The sequence below is a fragment of the Canis lupus genome, chromosome 9 (assembly GCF_048164855.1).
Source record: "Canis lupus baileyi chromosome 9, mCanLup2.hap1, whole genome shotgun sequence".
Taxonomy (NCBI): Eukaryota; Metazoa; Chordata; class Mammalia; order Carnivora; family Canidae; genus Canis; species Canis lupus.
The window spans coordinates 34,870,893-34,892,401 of NC_132846.1; the positions used below are offsets into that span (position 1 = coordinate 34,870,893).

Genomic DNA, 21,509 nt, shown 5'->3' on the forward strand with positions numbered 1-21,509 from the left:
AGCTTATACTGTATTCAGGCATTGCTCATTGCCCATGGGAAAAAAGTAAAAGAAGCATAAAGAAAGGTAATTGTTCAGCCTTAATTTGAAAGAGATTTTAGGCATTGAATGAAGTTGAGACCAAATTCACAGTAGGAGATTGAAACCTTTCTCATGTCTACTGAGGAGTTGGTGAGTGACAGCCATGAGGCTGCCTGAGCCCTTAGAAAATCAGGAGGAAATAGCATAATCTATTCTCCAAGTGGCAAAGTTGTGTACTATATTAAGGCTTTGTTGGCTCAGCTCAAGACAAGAACTTAGGGTGGTCATCAGATTGATCCACGCATCCCTATAACGCCGGAAGGTGTCCATCCTTCTAGAGGAAAACAATTCCAGGGCATAAGGAATGGCACAGATATGAATAAGAAATAGACGTTAGCTTTCTGAAAATGTAGTCTGTAAATTGAATTTGTGTAAAGTGAATCACCTTTTCTCCACTCATTTACATAAAGATCTCAGAAATGTGTTAGCAGAAATGCTGGTATGGGGGTAGGGGGATAATGTTTGGCTTCAAGCAATATAAGACTTGCAGTTAAAATAGCCTAGGTTTCTTTAAGAAGTTACAAGCGTGTTGGCTTTCCAGATATTCAGGGGGAAAAAGCCAACTGTATGCAAGGAAATCCAGGTCCAAGGGTGTTTTATTTCCTCCAGGTATCATATAAGGATAGTTGGCCACACAGCTCTGTGGGTATGCCACAAAAAGTGATCGGGCAAGTGCGGCAGTAGGGAATCGCTCAAGGCCATTTTATTGAGTTCAGAGCTTGCTGCCTTTCTCAGTGTCTAACCTCAATATTCTTTTTATTTTGTTTTGTTTTCATTTAAATTCCAGTTAGTTAACATACAATGTAATATTAGTTTCAGATGCACAATATACTACATCTGGTGCTCATTACAACAGGTGCCTTCCTTAATCCCCATCACCTATTTAACCCATCCCCCTCCTTTCTGCCAACCATTAGTTCTCTATGTTAAGAGTTTTTCTTGGTTAGCCTCTCTTTACCTTTTGCTCATTTTTGTTTGTTTGTTTCTTAAATTCCACATATGAGTGAAAATATACGGTATCTGTCTTTCTCTGACTTATTTCACTTGCTGTAATACTCTCTAGCTCCATGTTGTTGCAAATGTTGTTCCTCCAATGTTCAGCAATTTTCTGGGCCGTGGATCGAACTTCTTTCAGCAATGCACTAGCATCTTCATCATAATCCAGTTTACAAGCAAGGGCAAGATCATGTACTGCTTCTTCCCAATGACCCTGAAGTCTGTGTGCTTTCCCTCGCCACTTGTAAGTCTGAGCTGAATCACGATTTATTTCAATAGCTCTGTCACAGTCTCGAATGGCAGCATTTGGCTTCTGTAATTTGATGAAGACACTGGCTCTCTTGGCATACAAAATGGCTAAGCGAGGATTCAGTTTGATGGCATACAAGTCAATGGCTTTCTGTAGTTCACCATCATTTAGGGCATCAATGGCAGCCACTGTTTTATCATTTGCCTGATCCATCATTTCCTCAGTTATCTCTACATTTTCATTTCCCATTTCTTGAGGGGCATCAATATCTGGTTCAATTACACCTTCATTGTCAATTTCTAGATCACTTTCCTCACTTGATGATTCTTCTGTCTTTATGTTTTCCTCCACCTTCTTACTATCTGTATTTTCTTCCTTGATATTGTCTTCTGATTTAGTTTTATGAGTAGCTGGTGGTATTTTACCCCCCACGCTCTCCACCCACTCCCGCAGAAAGCGCATTTCCTCGGTGTGCAGAACGCTGGGATCCTGCTTACACATTTTCACGAAGACCCGAAGCTTGCTCACTTTGCAGGGGTCCACGGTCCACAGGCGCTGGCAGGCGGCGGGCAGCGGGTGCGGCTGAGGCTGCGGCCCCATTCCAGGCGTGGGGACCAGCTCAGTGTGACCGTGTGGAAGGGGCACCATTTTCTTTTAATAATTTTAAATCCAATCTGTTTGACATGATGAGCTGTTTTGTAACAACAGTGAGAGGTATTCAAACTGGTATTTCTAGGGATACCTGGGTGGCTCAATGGTTGAGCATCTGCCTTTGGCTCAGGTTGTGATCCTGGGGTCCTGGGATAGTGTCCCACATCAGGCTCCACAGGGAGCCTGCTTCTCCCTCTGCCTGTGTCTCTGCCTCCTCCTGTGTGTGTCTCTCATGAATAAATAAATAAAATCTTAAAAAAACAACTAGTATTTCTAGAATATATTACTCAGTTTTTAAAAATTAGAAACAGACTCCAGGATCAATGAATATTTATCAAAGTCTCCAAGAATTCAATCAAAAGTAGAAACTTGGCACATTCAGTTGGTGTCCATTAAACAAAATTTTTGCACAGAACTTAAATTCTCATGAATGTTATTCTCATCTGAAAGAGGTAACAAGAAAGCAATAGAATTAATTCTTTTTAAAAAATAACCACTTTGTTTTTACCCCTAGATTTGAAAAGCATGTAGGAAATTTAAATATATATAGAAAAATATTTTTTAAAGCTTGGATCATCTGTTGTAGATCTGTTTCCTCCAAACTCACAAAGAGAGATCGTATCTTTTCAATGTCTGCCTCATAGTATATTCTCAACAAATCGTTGAATTAATGATTGTGAAAAAGTCTAGAGTTCAAAGAAACTTTGGAATCAAATGAGAAATTCTTTGTTTTCACAACAAGTAAACAAAATTTTTGAAGGCATCATTTTTAAAAATCTGGTGCACTTTTTTCTTGTTGGTAACTTTAGGGAAGCAATATAATAGACAAAGGGCTCTAGGGCTAAAACTACCTGGTTTGAATCCTGACTGCCACAAGTGACTAATCTCACTAAGCTTCAGTCTATGAGATGGAACTATAACAAGTGGTAGCTGAAAGAGTTGAGATGTTACAGATAAAAGCTAGCATTCCATAAGTACTCATTGTTAGCCATTATTCATATTACTTCATATGATACTACCTTAAGTTCATACAATAAAGATAACTTTTTTACTTTCTAATTTTGTAAAAAAGAAAGCAAAATAGAAAAAAGTACAAGGATTGTCCATGGATAGAAAGATAAGTAGTAGTGGATTCAAATACCTGCTCCACAGACCTCCACCCACTCCCGCTGATGAAAGCGATGGCTCTTCTTTCTAGAAACTGAGTCTCCACATAAGATGCTGCATCCAGTTGCAGGAGGTTCTGGACTCCTGGGAATGAAAAGTTACAGGGTCAAGAGGCCCTGGGCTTCTGGACTATGCGCAGATGCCAGTCTGCAGTGTGTCCATATAGAGAAGTCAGAGGGAGGAATGTGAGCAGAAGTCAGGAAACATGGGTTCTCACCCATTCTGCTACTAACCCCCTGTGACCTTGGGCAGGTCATTTGATGTCTCAGATCCCTCCTAGCTCCCAAATGGGGTTTTGCCTGGACAATCTGGATTTTTTAAAATAAACCCTTCAAATTTTAATTAGGTTTTCTTAATTCATCATATCCCTTGAAATGGAAATTATTACAATTATTCCTTTTATCCTACAGATTCATTCAGATGTAAGACTCTATGAATCTGTGACCTCTGAAATTATGTTAAAGAAAGGCAAACATAAACTGTTTTGGAAAATAAAGAACTTTATTTTAAATATAAATAACTAAAACAATTTTCTGACTTAAGATTTGAGATAACAGGAAGATGTCCTTCATAGAAGTAAAGCAAGATGATCTTACTGGATAATGTAGAAAACTGAAAAAAAACTGTGTGTTTCCTTTGAAAATTACCATATTTACTTCTTCACTCAGCAAATATTAATGTCATGCCTATGTGGCACCCTCTCCCTTTCTGCAGGTGATCTCACCCCTCAATAGAGAAAATCTAATCCACCTGATGTGAAGTCTCTTATCTTCGTTGCTCTACACCATAAAATGTACCTGTTTTGGCAGCGACTCCTTTCATTTCATTACTTCCTCTCCCTTCCCACTGAACTCTCCCAACCAGCCTGAATTACACTTATTGCCCCTCTGCTTTGGTGCATGGACCCTGGCCCTTTAAGCCAGCCTAAATTAGTATCTTGGCAGCTGGTGGCCAGGAAGGGCAAGCCATAGACCCTTCCTTCAGTGCTGTGCCCAGCAATCCCCCAGGACCCTCCTCACTTCACTTTGCTCTGGACCACAGTCTGGTCTTGGTTCTTGATCCTGGTCCCATTCTTAGAATGGATAGAGAGCTTGACTGCCCTGACTGGCCCTCAGTGCTCTCTAACCCTCTCTATGCTCAGGCATTGTTCCCAGGCTGCCTCTTGTGGGATTGATTCTCTGTACTAGCACTGCCTGCCCCATCCCACCACCTGAAAGGAGTTCCTAAACTCCCAGCCAATGCCCTAGCCAGGCCCAACCCAACTCCCCATAGTGGTATCAGAATTTTGGACACAATCTTGGGGCATCTGGGTGGCTCAGAGGTTGAGCATCTGCCTTTGGCTCAGGTCATGATCCCGGGGGTCCTGGGATCGAGTCCTACTTTGGCTCCTTGCAGGGAGCCTGCTTCTCCCTCTGCCTGTGTCTCTGCCTCTCTCTGTGTGTCTCTTCTGAATGAATAAATAAATAAAATCTTTTTTAAAAAAAAGAATTTTAGACACAATCCTTAAGGCTCCCTAATAATCTGACCATGCTATTCCCTCAAGTGAGCACCCCTCCCCTCAAAAAAAAGAAACTGAAAAACACATTTTATAGGTAGCTCCTCACCATCCACTCTCTTTTTCCTTCCTCATCCCTCTCACCACTAGTAATGTTTCAACCTTCTTTCTCCTCAACCTTTCTGGGGCTCTCACACACTAGACACACTAGGCTTGAAGAATCACTCCTACCGCTAAAAGCCACAGCTACTCCCATGCCCCTCCTCCCAATCCTTCTAGAAAAATCCTCCCCTTTCCAGCCCTGTACCCTCAGGCACAGCACACTTAAGATCCCTGCTTCTCCCGTGCGCACACAGTCTCCTGGGGAGGAAGCTTGTTTCCTTCCTGGCAACAGCCTCCCCAGGCCTGCACTCCTTCTCTTCATCTGGAGGGCAGGAAGTAGAAATCATATTTATACTTTTGTTTTCCCGTCATCCACTGACCTTTCCTAGCATCCTAGTTGTATGGCCTCAAACAATTCTCTTAACCAAGGAGAGACTCTAAGTCTTTACACCTGAGAGTTGTTAACACTAAGGAATCGTTGAAATGTAAGCTATTACTATCACAGTATATAAGACCTAATAGCACTTAAACTCCAACTAAAGACAGATGCACAGAATTTGCAAGCAGGAGGCTTGGGTTCTAACTCAAGTTTTCATACCAACTAACTTTGTAGGCTCATACCCTTTTCCCATCCACCCCAGGGTACAGTGCCCCCACTGAGTATAAATCACCATATTCTTATAAATCAACAAGGGCTAGGAGAAAGGAAATGCAGTTGTAAGAATTAAGAAGAAAACAAACAAGAAGCTAAGATGGAAAAGACAAGGAGCTTGATCAGATGAGGATATGAGGTCCTTTCCAGCTTTGGGATCAATTAACAATTTTCTAAACATAAATAAGAATTCAAACAAGGGCTAGGAGAAAGGAAAGATCTTAAGGGTCTTGAGGTCATTGTACAATGGGAGAAGTCTTCCTGACCAAGGAATATTCTGAGACCGAAGGAGGGACAGACTCACATGTTACGGAAGAGAAGCAGTACAAGCAAAGGCACAGGAGTAGGGAGAGAAAGGCAGTGGGCAGCCGTGTTTCTGAAGGCCAGATCACCTTGGTGTCTCTCTGGGGGCTCACCTTGTTTGATACAAGACTATAGTAACACTTTGGAGGGATGAATTTCCAGGCCACAGTGACCTTTAGTCTCCCTCTTCCCATTCGTGAGGGAGGCCTCCTGGAAACCACAATTATATAAGAGGACCCCAACCACTCTGACTATTCTCATAGGTTCAGGAAGTTAGAGTGACCAGCTGGTGATCCAGAGCTAGTATTTCAATAGCCAACATGTGATACAAATTGAAACATCCACCTAGCCTGAGTCCAGGCCTCCTTCAGAGATAATCTTCCAGAACCAGGGAGGGCTTGGGTTCAGGTTGACAGTCGCATAGGCTACAGGACATATGGAATTTAACTGCAGAGTGAAAGGCAACCATGTATTTATTCAACAAATATTTATTATGCATCTTCTATGACTCAGACCCTGCATTAGGTGCTGGTAGTAAAATGATGAACAACACAGAAAAACAAGCTTTGTGTTCATGGAGCCTATATTCTAGTGAAGGAAACAAATACAAAATAAGTAAACAAACTAAGGAAATGCAATTGTAAGAATTAAGAAGAAAACAAACAAGAAGCTAATGTGGGAAAGCAATGGGAGAAGCCACTTTACAATGGGTAGAACAGGTCTGGCTGAACAATGGAAGTTAAGCTGAGAACAGATGGTTACAAAGGGACAGCTCTATGGACAGTAGCAAGGAACATTCTAGGTGAAGGGAACAGCATGTGGTGGAAAAGAGTTCAGTGTGTTCCAGACACTAGTGGAAGGCCCAAGTTGGATTAGAGTGGAAAGATGGGGTAAGTGACATCAGATGAAGAGATGTTGGCAGAAGCCAGATCATGTAGCACCTTGTAGACCATGAAAGGCATTTGTGTTTTATTCTAAAATGTTATTTTATTTTATTCTAACTAGAAAGAAAATATACTGATGGTTTTTTTAAAATTTTTTTATTCATGATAGTCGCACAGAGAGAGAGAGAGACACAGAGGCAGAGGCACAAGCAGGCTCCATGCACCGGGAGCCGGACGTGGGATTCGATCCCGGGTCTCCAGGACCGCACCCTGGGCCAAAGGCAGGCGCCAAACCGCTACGCCACCCAGGGATCCCTACTGATGGTTTTAAGCTGGAGAATGGCATTCTCAAGCAGACTGTTCTGAGGGGCTATCTGGAAAGTTTGGAAGGGAGCAGAAGCATGGGCTTAGTTAGGAGCCTAGAGCAGTGGTCTAGGTGGGACATGAGGATGGCGTGGACAAGGGTGTGGCAGCAGAGTTGGAAAAAAGTACAGTACGGATTCAAGCTGAATTTTGGATACAAACAACAGCATGCTGTAATTAAATAGTTAAGTAGCTTTAAAAACAGGGAGAGGAAAGAAAGGACCATCTCAGTGTATTGTGCTGAAATAGGAAGGAGCCTTAACGTCTTCTCATCTTATAGAAAGGGAACAGAGGTCCAAAGGGTTGGAGTGATTGGTTCCAAGATACTTGGCTGACTCATGGCAGAGCCATGACCCAAACCCAGGATCTCGGCCCTTCAGCCTAGTGGTCTCACTTCGCTCCCTTCTCCCAAAGCAGCAGAGCCACTGTCATGACCTCAAGCAGGAGACCTCAGGATGCTCTGGGCATGCAGAGGCTTGATCACTCCCTGCGCAGCACAGCAGACAAAATCATGGCCCTTGACAGGAACAGGGAATACAGTGACGGCGATGACTATCTACTAGCTCCCTTCCTAGGTGTTGGATACTGACCTTAATGTTTTGCACAAATAGGTCATTTAATCCTCGCAACCACATTATGAGATGGGTACCATTTTTAAACTTACTCTACAGACCCATGAAATGAGACACAAAAAAAGATAAATGAGCTGTTTCCTAAGCCCCATGAGAACCGTGCACTGTCTCAACACTGTCTAGCTGCCACATCTAGGTCTGAGCAGGGGAGAGGTCAGCTCCTTTTGCTCCCACAGCATCTGCTCCACTCTTCTCATATTACCTGTTGTATGGTAGTGATATTTTCCTTTTTAGCTACAGGAAGTTTTCTGTGGGTGATTATATGGGAATAATTAGTCTTTATGTAAGCGCTGCCTTGCAGGATATGAAAGACATAACTTGCAGGCAGCCAGAGAACCCAGGAGGCTGCTTGTAATCACTAGGTTTCATTGTCTCCAGGAGTAATTATGGATTTCAACCACAAATCACCACTTCAATTGGGTCTACACACCTTAGCTTCTCTAGCAATTTTTCTAGGGAAAGATGAAGGACGAAGTCACAGCAGCCTGTGGTTCTTTTTCCCTGCTGGAGGCTTCTCGTCAGGAGCAGGAAGCAGATATTGTTTCCTGCAAAATTAATGTCATGGTCTAATCACAGCCATCTGAGTCACAGGACCTGGGAGCCAAGAGGGACCTTACAGGGTCTTAATTCAGGCTCTTTGAGTGGCATAGAATGGGTGCCCACATCAAACCACCTAAGCACAAAAGGGGATCAGGGTATTTCAAGACCCCAAGAAAGGAAGTTCAAGCAAAGGCCTCAAGTCAGACTCATGCCTGGAACTGAAAGTAATCAGCGTTCTCTCCTCTAATTTGTCATAAACTCAGTGGAAAACACCATTCCGATGATAATAGCAACTCTCTAACATGTATGCACACACGCTCCCCAAAGCCCACACTGCCCCACCACATCTTCTCCCTCACCATCCTCTGCTACCAACACCACCACTCTTCACTCCAAAAGTTAGTGGCTTAAAACATTTTCTAGAGAAATCCCATCACAGCCGACCCTGAAGCTATATTCTCCAAGCCCCTAAACCATTTGGTCAGATGTTTGTTTCCATTTCTCATTTAACTTGCCCTTAAATCTAAGTGAGTGGGAAATATTTAAGTTGTGTTTAGCAACTGGTCTGTAGGAGGTTAAGAGGGCCACATATTAATTAGTACTTCTATGAAAGGTAGAGTCTAGTTCACCTCGCTTTGCATCTGAGCTGGCTTCAGTGACTTATTTCATGTGGTAGAAGTATTGTTCTGAAATCCCTGAGGCTTGTTCACAAGAAGAGTCGCAGCTTCCACCTGGGTGTCTGGGGAGCCCCAAGCTTCAGTGTAAGAAGTTTATGCCACGGCTGGTGTGCTAGAGGCTGTGTCTCTTCTGAGTAAATTAATAAAATCTTTTAAAAAATGATGAAGAAAAGACTATCTGTAAAAAGAGGATGACATCAGACCTACCTTATAAGGTTGCAAAGACTCAACTGATTTTATATATGTAAAGCACTTAGAACAACACTGGCCCATAATAAGTGCCCTGTTAGTATTTATCATCATCATCATCGTTCTAGATGGGCCACATGAAAACACTTGCTAACCTTAGCTAGGCACTAAAAATTAACTCCTCAAAGACTGGTTTTTCAGGACTATACTGGAAAGCAAAGGAAGGAAGAAATGTGGTTTATAACCACTTTATATATATGCAAATTACCAGGCTTAATTCATTTGGGATTCTAAAAGTAAATAAATTTCATTTCAATGCGTCATCTAATAAAAATAATAATGTCATTTTAAAGCTCTCAGGTGTCTGTCCCTACATGAATTGCAGGGATGATCACATTACATAAAGAGTTGGTGATCAAAGTCATCATTTTGTGCCAGTGACCACTTTTCTTACAATCCTGAGTCCCAGAGAGACTTGCTACAAGCTAACTGTGTAGGAACAAGTAGCCTCTTCTCCACCAGTCATCAAAAGCTGGGGCTAGCCTGATGTCAAAGCTTCAAAGAACCACCTCAGTAGAGTATTACAATCAGCTTTAGGTGTCCTGCCAGACGGGCATACCCTGAGTTACATGAAAGTGTTGTACAAGCTTCTCACACCAGTGGTCTTTCTTTATAGAAATAAATACTGATGCCAAGGCACTTGGGAGTTTGTGGAACATTAAAACCTAATGATGGAATCCAGAAATTTCACTTTCTAGGAAGCAGAAAATTCCTCCGGCTTTCTGGAAGAGATAAGGTTTGACATCAGGCACATCCTTCTGGTTTATTACCATGGCGAAGCATAGGAATAGTTTCAGGGCATCCATATAACTCTTCCTATCGTTCTGGTTCTTAATCCACAGGTCAGGGAATCAATGTGAAAGCCCTGCCAACCATTAATGATATCTATCTCAATTATGCATTATAAATATGACCCTTGTACAGTCTTGGTAGGAATGTAAACTGATGCAGCCACTATGGAAAATAATAGGGAGGTTCCTCAAAAAGTTAAAAATAGAACTACCATTTGATCCAGCAGTTCCACTTCTGGAAATGAAATCTCTACCTTGAAGAGGTAACTATAGCCATGTGTTCACTGCAGCATTATTCACAATAGCCAAGATATGAAAACAATGTAAATACCCATTGATGGAAGAACAGATAAAGAAAATTATATGTAAAGAATATTATTCAGCCACAGAAAAGAAGGAAACTCTGCCTTTGTAACAACATGGATGAACCCTGAGTGCATTACACTCAGTGAGGTAAGTCATACAAGGAGAGAGAAATATGAGCTCACTTGTCTGTGGAATCTAAAAAAGGCAAACTCAAAGAAACAGAGTAAAATGGTGGTTACCAGGAGCTGGAGGGGGGTGGAAATGGGGATATATTGGTTAAAGGGCATAAACTTTCAGGTATAAGTTCTAGGGATCTAATATACCGAATGGTGACTATAGCTAACGGACTTGAAAGTTGCTAAAGAGTAGATCTTGAAAGCTGTTACCACATATACAAAAAAATGACAATTATGTAAGGTGATGGATATGTTAACAAATCCTATTATAGTAACCATTTTGCAATATAAACATGTATCAAATCATCACATTCCACACCTTAAACTTATACAATGCTATATGTCAGTTATATCTCAAACAAGCTGAGAGGGAAAAGGAAGTAATCAATTGCTCAATAACCACCTGTGACTAGTGGCTACCATATTGAACTACACAGATAGGAAAAGCTTCCATCATCATAGACTGTGCTATGAAAGAGCTGTAGCTTTTGGATGGCAGGGCCAGAGTGTCATGGAACAACCATGGTTGAATATATCGATGGAGAGAAGGGCTCCTTTCTGTTCCCTACACCTGGAATGCCATTGAGGAACCTCTGAGCTCCCTTCTGAAAGAGATGCCAGGAAGACCTGCACAGGCCCGTGGGGCTGTCAGTGACACCTTGTGGTAACCAAAGCAACCACGGTTAAAACAGCCCCTCTTCTTGGAGAGCTGAGTTTCTTTCTTTTTCTTTCTTTCTTTCTTTCTTTCTTTCTTTCTTTCTTTCTTTCTTTCTTTCATTGTTTTTTATTGGAGTTCAATTTGCCAACATATAGCATAACACCCAGTGCTCATCCCGCCAAGTGCCCCCCTCAGTGCCCATCACCCAGTCACCCCAACCCCCCGCCCACCTCCCATTCCACTACCCCTTGTTCATTTCCCAGAGTTATGTGTCTCTCATGTTTTGTCACCCTCACTGATATTTTCACTCATTTTCTCTCCTTTCCCTTTATTCCCTTTTACTAATTTTTATATTCCCCAAATGAATGAGACCATATAATGTTTGTCACTTTTTCAATTGACTTATTTCACTCAGCATAATACCCTCCAGTTCCATCCACCTCAAAGCAAATGGTGGGTATTTGTCGTTTCTAATGGCTAAGGAATATTCCATTGTATATATAGACCACATTTTCTTTATCCATTCATCTTTCGATGGACACCGAGGCTCCTTCCACAATAAGTCAATGAGAGAAGGACAAACATTATATGGTTTCATTCGTTTGGGGAATATAAAAAATAGTGAAAGGGAATAAAGGGGAAAGGAGAGAAAATGAGTGGGAAATATCAGAGAGGGAGACAGAACATGAGAGAGCTGAGTTTCTGATCTTCAGTTCTCTGAGCACAAGTAACAAGAACCTACCCACTGTGCTTAAGAAAGATGATAACATTATCACTTCCCATGCAGCAGTGACTGTGCTAAGTTTTTTAAGTGTGTTTTCTCACCTAATCAGGACAACCACCTTATGGGGTGGATGTTATTATCCCTGGTTCAGAGATGAGCAAACAGGTTTGGGAAGACTTGAGGCTCATGAGGGTAGCAAGGCTGGGAAGAAGCCTGTTCTAGTGCCAGTGGGGCGGGTTTCATAGTCATGTAATTTGAATATTCAAAGAAACATGACCTCCTTCCTACCCCCAAAATGGTGCAGTTGGATACAGTATAGTGTGTATAAACACAGAGCACTGGAGGAAAGTTGCACACGTTAATTTTCTGTCCATCCTTTCATCTATTATGGGGCTGCCTTCTCACACTTTTGTAATTCACAGCAATAAATCACACTTCCCTATTCACAGATTCCTAACCCCAAATGAATATATTCAAAGGCTATACTTCAGCAAGTCGGAACAGTTTAGAAAACACATTCCATTAAATTTGAAATAATAAACCTGCTACTAACATATTACATTCCACTTAGGAAAGTCAAAGCATATCCATGCTGGGTTCATTTGTCAGCCATTTCAGAGACTTTTTATAAATGTGTAAGTAAGGAACAAAATTATAGTATTGCCTGCAAAGGTTTTTCAAGGTCTCCAATTGCCAATTTAAAAAAAAAATTTTTTTTTCTTGCAACTCAGACATTGACTTCTGCTGCATGTCAAGTGTGCTTTTCGTGGGCTTCCACCACCTGTCAATCATTCTGAGTCCTTAATTAGGGCTCTTCCAAGGAGACTGACATCCCAGAAGGTGATGCTTCCACATGGTTCCTCGCCCTCTTTTCCACATTAAAAAATCATGTCAGCAGACACGGTCAAAAGAGGCACTTGCTACTTCTTGGGGAGATATTTTAAAGGGCAGGTTTTCTGAGTGTGCGTAGGGGCGATGGAGTGAGCTTTGGGAATGCTGAGTCGTAGGAAGCAGGGTAGTAGAAACCTGCTGTGCTGACAAAATGGCGTCCAGAGCCCCAGTCGGGCCAACAGCAGCTAAATGTTGTTCTGCTGATTTTGTGTGGCTGAAAAGTTATAGGTGTTGCTCTGAAAAGTAATACTCAGCAAAAACAGAGCCGGACACTGCTGAAAGGGCTTCCAAGCACCAGCTGTGTCCACAGCTGCTCAACTTCCCAACTTAACTGATGAACCAGCATTCTTGTTTCGGGTGAGGATCATTCCATGTTGCCTCTGATTCAGAAAAGACAATGGGATCCAAGGGGAGGGATGTGAGCAGAAAGAAGCAAAGGGCAGAGGGGCTAGCCAGATTGGGAGAGAATGGTTTGTAGCAGGAAGAACATGATGCGAGGACTAGGAAGGGTAGCCTGCTTTGTTTCTGGAGAGCACACTGGCTACTGAAAAAGTTAAAGCATCGGATGCCACCCCAGAGGTGTGTGGTCCTTGCCCCATCAAGTCTTTTTGGAACCAAATTCAAGTGGCCCCATTTCTCTCTCCATTATGGAGAACGGGTGGATGCCAACACTCATCCCTGCTGCAGCTGGCCCCACTCAACAACTCAGGTTCCTGCATTGCTGTGACTCTGCCCCCAGATTCCAGGTGCTCCTGCTGCTCAGGCCCTGCTCTTGTGGGCAGGAGGGGAGGTCCACAGGTCTTCCTGCCTTGACATCCCAGTGGCTACTGCCTCTTTGTCACTGCCTCTGAACTTCGGACTCACACATATTTCTACCCCAAACATATTTTTCCCCAGCAAACATGACAACAGTCTCATTCAATCTTAGATGTCCTAGAATTACATCAGGATCCTCAAAAACTAGGGTGACCATAGCATTTTTGAGAATGAAGGGGCACTATTATTAGCAGGCAAAGACAACAGGCATAAACTCAGACAAACTGGATATATGTTCATTCTCTCAGAAACCAGCCACTCTAAGCTTTGAGGTTATAACCATCTCTGTGGGGAAGCAATTTTTTCTGAGCTAATGGGGGCACCACCTTGGCATACCCACTTTTCTACTTTGTGTGCTTCATCCTGAGTCCAGAAGCTCAGCATGGTTCAGCCAGATGGCAGGTGAGTTCCTACGTTCATGGAGCTCCCTCTCCTCCAGGGAATGAAAGGCCTTCACTTTCCTGTTCTTGTTCAAGAGTCAATCTCTGCTTGGGGGCCTCTGACCCCCATGGTCCCCCTTTCTCAGGACCCACCCACCCCCAGCCCTAGGCAAGGAGCTCTCTGATGAGCACTACAGCTACTGCTGGAACCACTGCCCGAGCTGCAGGCGGCCCCGATTTCTGAACGCAGGATGCATCTGCAAAGTTTGCCTCTTCTCAGTGAGACACTCGGGCCAGGGCATACACTGCGGACGTATGCATTTCTGGGTGAGTCTGATGCTTGCAGAGACAACAGGATCTGATGTTTAGATCAGAAGCTTCCAAGTCCTCTTTCTGAGAAATACAAAGAATGAGGCTGAAGGGAAGAGAGTATAATCACATTCTCTACATGAAACAAAATAGCAATTTCTAAAATGATGGACATGCTAATCAGCAAAGCACCTGCCTCTAAAACTACACAGGTTTCTTTTGAAAGTCCTTTATAATTGAGGCGAGTGCACATGGTGGGGGGCAGGGGGTGGGGCAGGGACTAGTGGTGGACCTGTAGATGTTTTATAACAAGGAGAATACGAAGTCTACAAGCATTGTTTCCAGAGCTTAATGAAGTAAAAATTCAAAACTGAATTTCTGCTGTGGTTTCAGCTGTCAAAAAGTCATGTAGTTATATTAGCGAGGACCAGAAGGGAACAGAAAAAATGAAATATTCAGATTATAGGTGTGGTGGGGAGGGAGGCGAAGACGGCTTTCTCTATTTCCTTTACTCCTATTACAGCAGCTATAACATCGCAAATCATTCAATGGAATGGAGCATTCTCTAACACTAGGCACTTCAAAAAGACAAGAATTCCATTGATGAAGCAAGGATAGGTCTGACAGCAGGTGCTCATGTCCCAGATCATGGCTCAACGGGAGAACAGCATCTTTCCCATCCAAGCAAGAGCCACAGGGCAGGATAGGGTCTCAAGAAGACATCCTGACAGTGTGATCATAACCCTACCAGAGCCCCCACCCCAGGGTATGACCCAAGGCAGACCTCACCCCCACTGGTGCCCCCAGAGCCGGACCAGCATCTCCTTGTGTTTCTCCAGGCCATCATCCCAGAAGGGAGGAACTGAACCCTCATTGAACCCTTATTGCTCCATTTCCCTGTAGGATCAGGCTGAGCCATTTATGTATCTTACGTTGGAAGAAACATTTAATCAGTCAAAACTTTCTCTGGCTGAATCCCACTAAACTTGACAAGTATAATTCTCTGATCCATGCTACTGCTTGGGTCAAAATGTAGTCACTCTCTGAATGCTGGCCTTGATTTTACTTGGGGGTGAAGATGAATAGCTGAAACCTCTGTGACCTTTTCCATGTAAACCTACCTAGAATTCCGTGGGCTGGGAGAGGCTCTGTGTACTTCCGGAGACATCTATGCTTTTAGGTCCTTTAAAAATATAGATAAGAAATGACAGCTGTACCAGGTACTAAGTAAGCCATTCCATACATGATGTTTACTCTCCCCCAGGACACCATGCCCTCCATCCTCCATCTACTCCTGTGCTATGACCCATTGCTGAACTCTGGGGGAAGAAGTACAATAAATATCCCCACTTTGCAGGGGAGGAAGGAGGAGCTTGGACGAAGAAACTTGCCCAGGTCACATTCAGGATTGGGCACAAGGCCTATGGACGCCAAAGCCTACACTCGTCAGTAAAAGGCTTCTATCACCTCGAATAAAACAAAAGACCTGTGGTCAATCATTGGAGTGTTTAAACTAGGGTTTTTTCTTTTTTTAGTTGTTTATTTTAACCTCCAGAAACTCTAGATCTGGAAGGGGCCATGGGCTGATTTTTGTAGGTCTCCTTTCTTTAAAGAAAAAGCTGCCATCTTTGAACCCTTGGATCAATTCAGGTCTGAAAAAAGGAGGTATTATGATTAGCCAAGTCAGCTCCTGGGCTCAGCCTAGGAATAGTGGAGGGGTGGGGGGCAGTGGGAGGAGAGTCCCTTATCAACACAAAGGAAATATGAGAAAACTGCGCTGGGCAGCTCAAAGCCATAAGATTTGCATCTATGGTGTAGGCTGGTCCCAGAATCTCCATGAACACACCAATTTGTTATTTCTTGGGGAAGGAAAGTGATTATCTATTCCCACCACTGGAACTGCTCACCCCACGGAATCTGAGTCTATAAATAAAGCTGATCTCCTCCATCAGATGGCTAAGCCTTCATCTAGCTTGATGTATTAAATATCAACGAGGCTAAAAAAGAAGCATGAAGAAAGCTGCTGGCAATCCTCTGATTCAGTGTGTTACTCACCAGCCATGACTAGGCATCTACATGGGCCACCAAACATGATCCTACCTGAGTTATTCTGCAGCAAGGACCTAGAGGGTAGAGCCTCATGGAATCAGGATTATAGTAAAAAAAAAAGAAGTGTCTCCTCTGCAGCCCAAGGTGGTTACCTTTAATGTCATAATAATAATAGATGACAACCCTGAGAAGGTACCAAGTGTCAGACACTGCACTGCAAGCTTTACATGTGCCATCTTATTTAAAATTTATGACCGTGTGAGGTAACTGCCATTACTATTAGCATTCCCATTCTACAGATGAGAACATTAAGGTTTCTTGAAGCTGGGCTGGTGACACTGAGTTTGGCCCTCCACATCTGTTCTGTTCCCCTCCCTGCTATGCTATGTGTCCCCACGGAGACTGGCCTCTATGACAGGCCTTTTTGCCCTGTGATTACAGCTGAGTTGGGCTAATGGGAGGCAGTGGCTTGAAATGGGAAGCCAGGAGAAAAGTATGGGCGTTTCTCCCCTCGCTTCCTCCTTCCCTGCCCAGCCACTTTGGGCGGTGGCTACTTTCCTCTTCCAGGGTCGCAGCTCTGTCCAGTGGGCTCCCAGCAGCACTATAGCCCTTCCCAGGGTTCAGGGAACACTGTTCCTGCCTCTTGTCCCTTCCGGCAGAAAGGTGACAACGGTTTCCTCTGTGGTTAGTCGCTGGGGGCTTTACCATCCCTCACTGGTTCCCTTAACCTTTCTACACCCCTGAAAATAATCCTTGTTAAACTCTTCACTTAAATTCCCTGAGTGTGCCATCTCATTCCTGCCAGGACCCTGGCTGAGGCAGAAACTGAATTTCTTGCTCAAGCTAGCATAACTAAATATGGTAAAGCTGGGATTAGGAATCTTGGCAGTCTGACTCCAGAACTCACATTTTATACCACTATCTCCCCCAGTTAAACACCAGATAAAGCCACCAATGACAGGGAAGGGAGCCCAGCTCCTGATTTCAAATCCTCGGCGCTTTCCCAGATGCTGCCCCTTAGGCAAACATGGTTCATAATCAAGGCTATGTCCTAGACCCCACTTTCACCGCAGACTGTCAGTCACCCCTACTTTCCCTGGAATGGTCAGGGCCACAGTGAGAATGACCTAGCCAGAGCTTAGCAGGGGAAGCCTTTCTCTTAGCCACGCTACACCCATTCTCTCGAGTCATCAGCAGCCAGCCAAATTCATGGCCCTGTGGATCTAGGTGAGGCTACTGAACTCTGCCGGCCTCTCTGCTGTGTTCCCCTTCCAAACCCTGGGGACATCCAAATCACCACCAGGGACTTGGTGGGTTCCCCTTCTCTCCCTATTTGACTCCCTCTTTAGCTGAAATGACTCCCTTTCTGCCTCCACTCTCAACCCATATCCCAGAATGTGTTCTGGGTCACATTAACCCCAACATGCAACTTAGTTTTATGCTCAATTTCACACTTTTCCATAGGGCCTGTGTATATTTAGTAGAGTTTTCAGTGAAGCAATGCAAACAACTTCAATCAAACCTTAAACATCCTTATCTTTTGTTTTTAAGATTTTTATTTATTTACTTATGAGAGACACAGAGAGAGAGAGGCAGAGACACAGGCTGAGGGAGAACCAGGCTCCCGTGGGGACTGTGATGCAGAACTCGACCCCGGGACTCCAGGATTGTGCTCTGGGCTGAAGGCAGGCGCAAAAACGCTGAGCCAGGGAGAAGATATTTGCAAATGACATATCAGATAAAGGGCTAGTTTCCAAAATCTATAAAGAACTTATTAAACTCAACACCAAAGAAACAAACAATCCAATCATGAAATGGGCAAAAGACATGAAGAGAAATCTCACAGAGGAAGGCATAGACATGGCCAACATGCACATGAGAAAATGCTCTGCATCACTTGCCATCAGGGAAATACAAATCAAAACCACAATGAGATACCACCTCACACCAGTGAGAATGGGGCAAATTAACAACAAATGGAAGAGAAAACCACAAATGTTGGAGAGGATGCGGAGAAAAGGGAACCCTCTTGCACTGTTGGTGGGAATATGAACTGGTGCAGCCACTCTGGAAAACTGTGTGGAGGTTCCTCAAACAGTTAAAAATAGACCTGCCCTACGACCCAGCAATTGCACTGTTGGGGATTTACCCCAAAGATACAGATGCAATGAAACGCCGGGACACCTGCACCCCGATGTTTATAGCAGCAATGGCCACGATAGCCAAATGGTGGAAGGAGCCTCGGTGTCCATCGAAAGATGAATGGATAAAGAAGATGTGGTTTATGTATACAATGGAATATTACTCAGCTATTAGAAATGACAATTACCCACCATTTGCTTCGACGTGGATGGAACTGGAGGGTATTATGCTGAGTGAAGTAAGTCAATCCGAGAAGGACAAACAGTGTATGTTCTCATTCATTTGGGGAATATAAATAATAGTGAAAGGGAATATAAGGGAAGGGAGAAGAAATGTGTGGGAAATATCAGAAAGAGAGACAGAACATAAAGACTCCTAACTCTGGGAAATGAACTAGGGGTGGTGGAAGGGGAGGAGGGCGGGGGGTGGGGGTGAATGGGTGACGGGCACTGAGGGGGACACTTGACGGGATGAGCACTGGGTATTATTCTGTATGTTGGTAAATTGAACACCAACAAAAAATTAATTTATTAAAAAAAAAAAAAACGCTGAGCCACTCAGGCGTCCCAAACCTCCTTATCTTTAAAGAAACTTTGGACACTCTAGTATCATCGATTTGTCACTGGGTGCTTCTCCCCACTCACAAACTGGCTTGCCACTGTCTTGCCCTCTTCTCTCTTCCCCTTCTTTGTCCTCTTCTTCTCAAGAATAAAAAGCAAAGTTGGCAGTTTAATTGTCTTCTTTCTTTTTTTTTAACAATTTATTTATTTCCTTATTTATTTATTTTTTAACTAACCTCTATGCCCAACATAGGGCTCAAACTCAGGACTCTGAGATCAAGAGTTACACACCCTATCGACTGAGCCAGCCAGGCACCCCTGTCTTCTTTCTTGCTTTGGCTCTTGCACCCTCTTCAACACAAAGCAGTTTTTCAATGCATTCTCTTTAACAAAACTCCCCCCATAAGAAAAATTCTGGGAGCAGCTACTAAGTCAGTAGTCACTTCATCACCTCTCAAGGTAGATAGACCCTCTATAGTGCAATCGGAAGCCACCTCCCCTGCACTGTGCAGACTAGAAGTTTGGAGACAGATGTGATTGATTTCACTTTGAACAAAGAGAGTGAATTGTGAAGGCATCTGAGGGTGAAAAACACCAGAGAGGCTGGTAGAAAGCAGAGAGCCCAGAATTCAGCCCAGCAACCTTGTGGGGGCCTATTTCTTCCACCAACTAGCTGTGGAATAAGGCCAGCTAGGCCCTCTTTCAAGATTTCATTCCTGCCAAATTTGAGAAGTATCTACTAAATCAGTGGTTCTCAAAGTGTGGTTCTAAGACCAGCAGCATCAGCAGCAAATGCAACTTGCTAGAAATGCAAGTTCCCAGGCCCCACCCAGACCTCCTGGATCAGAGAGCCAGAGGGTAGGACTCAGTCATTGGTCATCGAAGAAGCCGTCCAGGTGATTCTAATTCACACTAAAGTTTAAGAACTGTTGTTCTCTTTTTTTAAAAAAAAGATTTTATTTATTTATTCATGAGAGACACATACACACAGAGAGGCAGAGACACAGGCAGAGGGAGAAGCAGGCACCATGCTGGGAGCCTTAATCCCAGGACTCCAGGATCAAGCCCTGGGCCGAAGGCAGGTGCTAAACCACTGAGCCATCCAGGGATCCCAAGAATTGTTGTTCTCAAATATTGTTCTCAAGCTGTTCTCTCACAAGCCTCCCTGTATGGTGCCCTTTGGTGACTAGTCCCCCCACACACACACATCCGCAGATTGTCCAGAGCCCTCAGACTCTCTTTATTCCCCTTCTCTGAAACACAGCAAGTTTTTAAGACATTTGTACCTATTCTGCCCTCTGCCTCAAATGCCCTTCCTAGTGGCTTCTTCCCCTCTCTCAGGTGACCTCACCATATAGAACAAGGGCCTCCTAACATTCTTTATCCCAGCACACTATGTATTTCCTTTATAATATCAATTATCTATTATCATTTCATTTGCATAGTTGGTCTCTCTTTTTCTCCCTAAAATGTGAGCCCATGAAGCAAGGACCATATCTATCTTATTTGCTATCTTCCCCAGAACTTCACAGGGTGCCAGCATGACCAGCACTATCCAACAGAACTTTCTGTAATGGTGGAAATATTCTATGTCCACTCTGTCCAATATGGTAAACCACTAGACACTAGACACTAGACAGGTGGTTACTTAGGCATTTGAATAAGGCTAGTATGACTAAAAAACTGAATTTTAATTTTTAATTTAATTTTAATTAATTTAAAATTCAATAGCCATGTGCAGCTACTTCCTACCCCAGTGAACAGCTCTAGGCACTTAAAAAATAAAAGTGTATCAAACAGATGAATGAATCTCTTATCAAAAGCACTAAGAATATTATTTTTAAAAATTCTGTCATTGATTTGTAAAAATATTTTCATTGACTCTGATTCATGCAACTACCTTATCTGCTAAAAATCTGTGATCTGTGCTAGTTTAGGTAGAAACTGTCTTCTTCATTTCAATGAAATTATTTTCTAGTTATCATCAGCAATCTGGTAGAAACTTTTGGATGGGAGTGAGAAGTAAAAGGTAGAAACTAGGCATGTTAAATTGGTTTTGAAGGTATAATTGAGTCATTCCTTTCCTAAGAGCTTTGGGGTGAAGAAGCAGAAGGAAGCATCAGCCATCTCTTTCTACCTTTGATGAACTCTTGTTTACATCCCCGCCAAGGTTGCATATAAACTCCAGAACTGCTGCGGATAGAGGAAACTGGGTCTCCTCTTTGGTAGAGGAAATACGGTAAGGTGGAATGGAAAGGATACAATCAAAAGTACTGGATTACAACACATCTTAGAAAGCCACCTAACCTCTCGAGCCTCCACTTCCTGCTCTATAAAATGGAGACAATAGTGCCTACCTCACAGAGCTAAATATGTCATATTCTTGGTGCACAGAATGCCTTCGTTCCCTTCTTTCATGGCCAAAAATGTAACAAGTCCCAGGAGAAATCTATGTGCTGGAAAGGTTGTTTTCTCTCTCTGAAATACTCCCACCCTCTGTAGGTTTTGAACATAGTCAGCCTTCAACTAACCTTATCCTAACCTTGTTTTGCATGTTCCTTCATCTTCAAGACTCAGGTATATAATTTTACACCTTGGGGAATATTCATCATTATTTCGATTGATAGTAGGTGGTTGGAAATACCATAAAATCCCCTTTGTCAGA

At 43.2% G+C, this 21,509-nt stretch overlaps 1 protein-coding gene across 2 annotated transcripts in view; it reads right to left on the reverse strand.

Annotated features, from left to right (window-relative positions):
• Positions 1-585: 585 nt before the first annotated feature.
• Positions 586-21,509, reverse strand: part of LOC140640018 (putative protein FAM10A4) — a 30,099-nt gene continuing 9,175 nt past the window's right edge. Inside the window, exons 3-8 of one of the 2 annotated variants that reach the window (XM_072838728.1) lie at positions 15,215-15,276; positions 13,745-14,177; positions 8,746-8,942; positions 8,007-8,121; positions 3,120-3,229; positions 586-2,421 (exon numbers count right to left, since the gene is read on the reverse strand). In XM_072838728.1, coding sequence (XP_072694829.1) covers positions 1,025-1,975 — 951 coding nt within the window. In that variant the 5' untranslated portion in view covers positions 1,976-2,421; positions 3,120-3,229; positions 8,007-8,121; ... (1 more) ...; positions 13,745-14,177; positions 15,215-15,276 and the 3' untranslated portion in view covers positions 586-1,024. Of the gene's footprint in view, positions 2,422-3,119; positions 3,230-8,006; positions 8,122-8,745; positions 11,013-13,744; positions 14,178-15,214; positions 15,277-21,509 lie in introns of those variants that run through there. The other variant, XM_072838729.1, reaches the window with a different exon arrangement.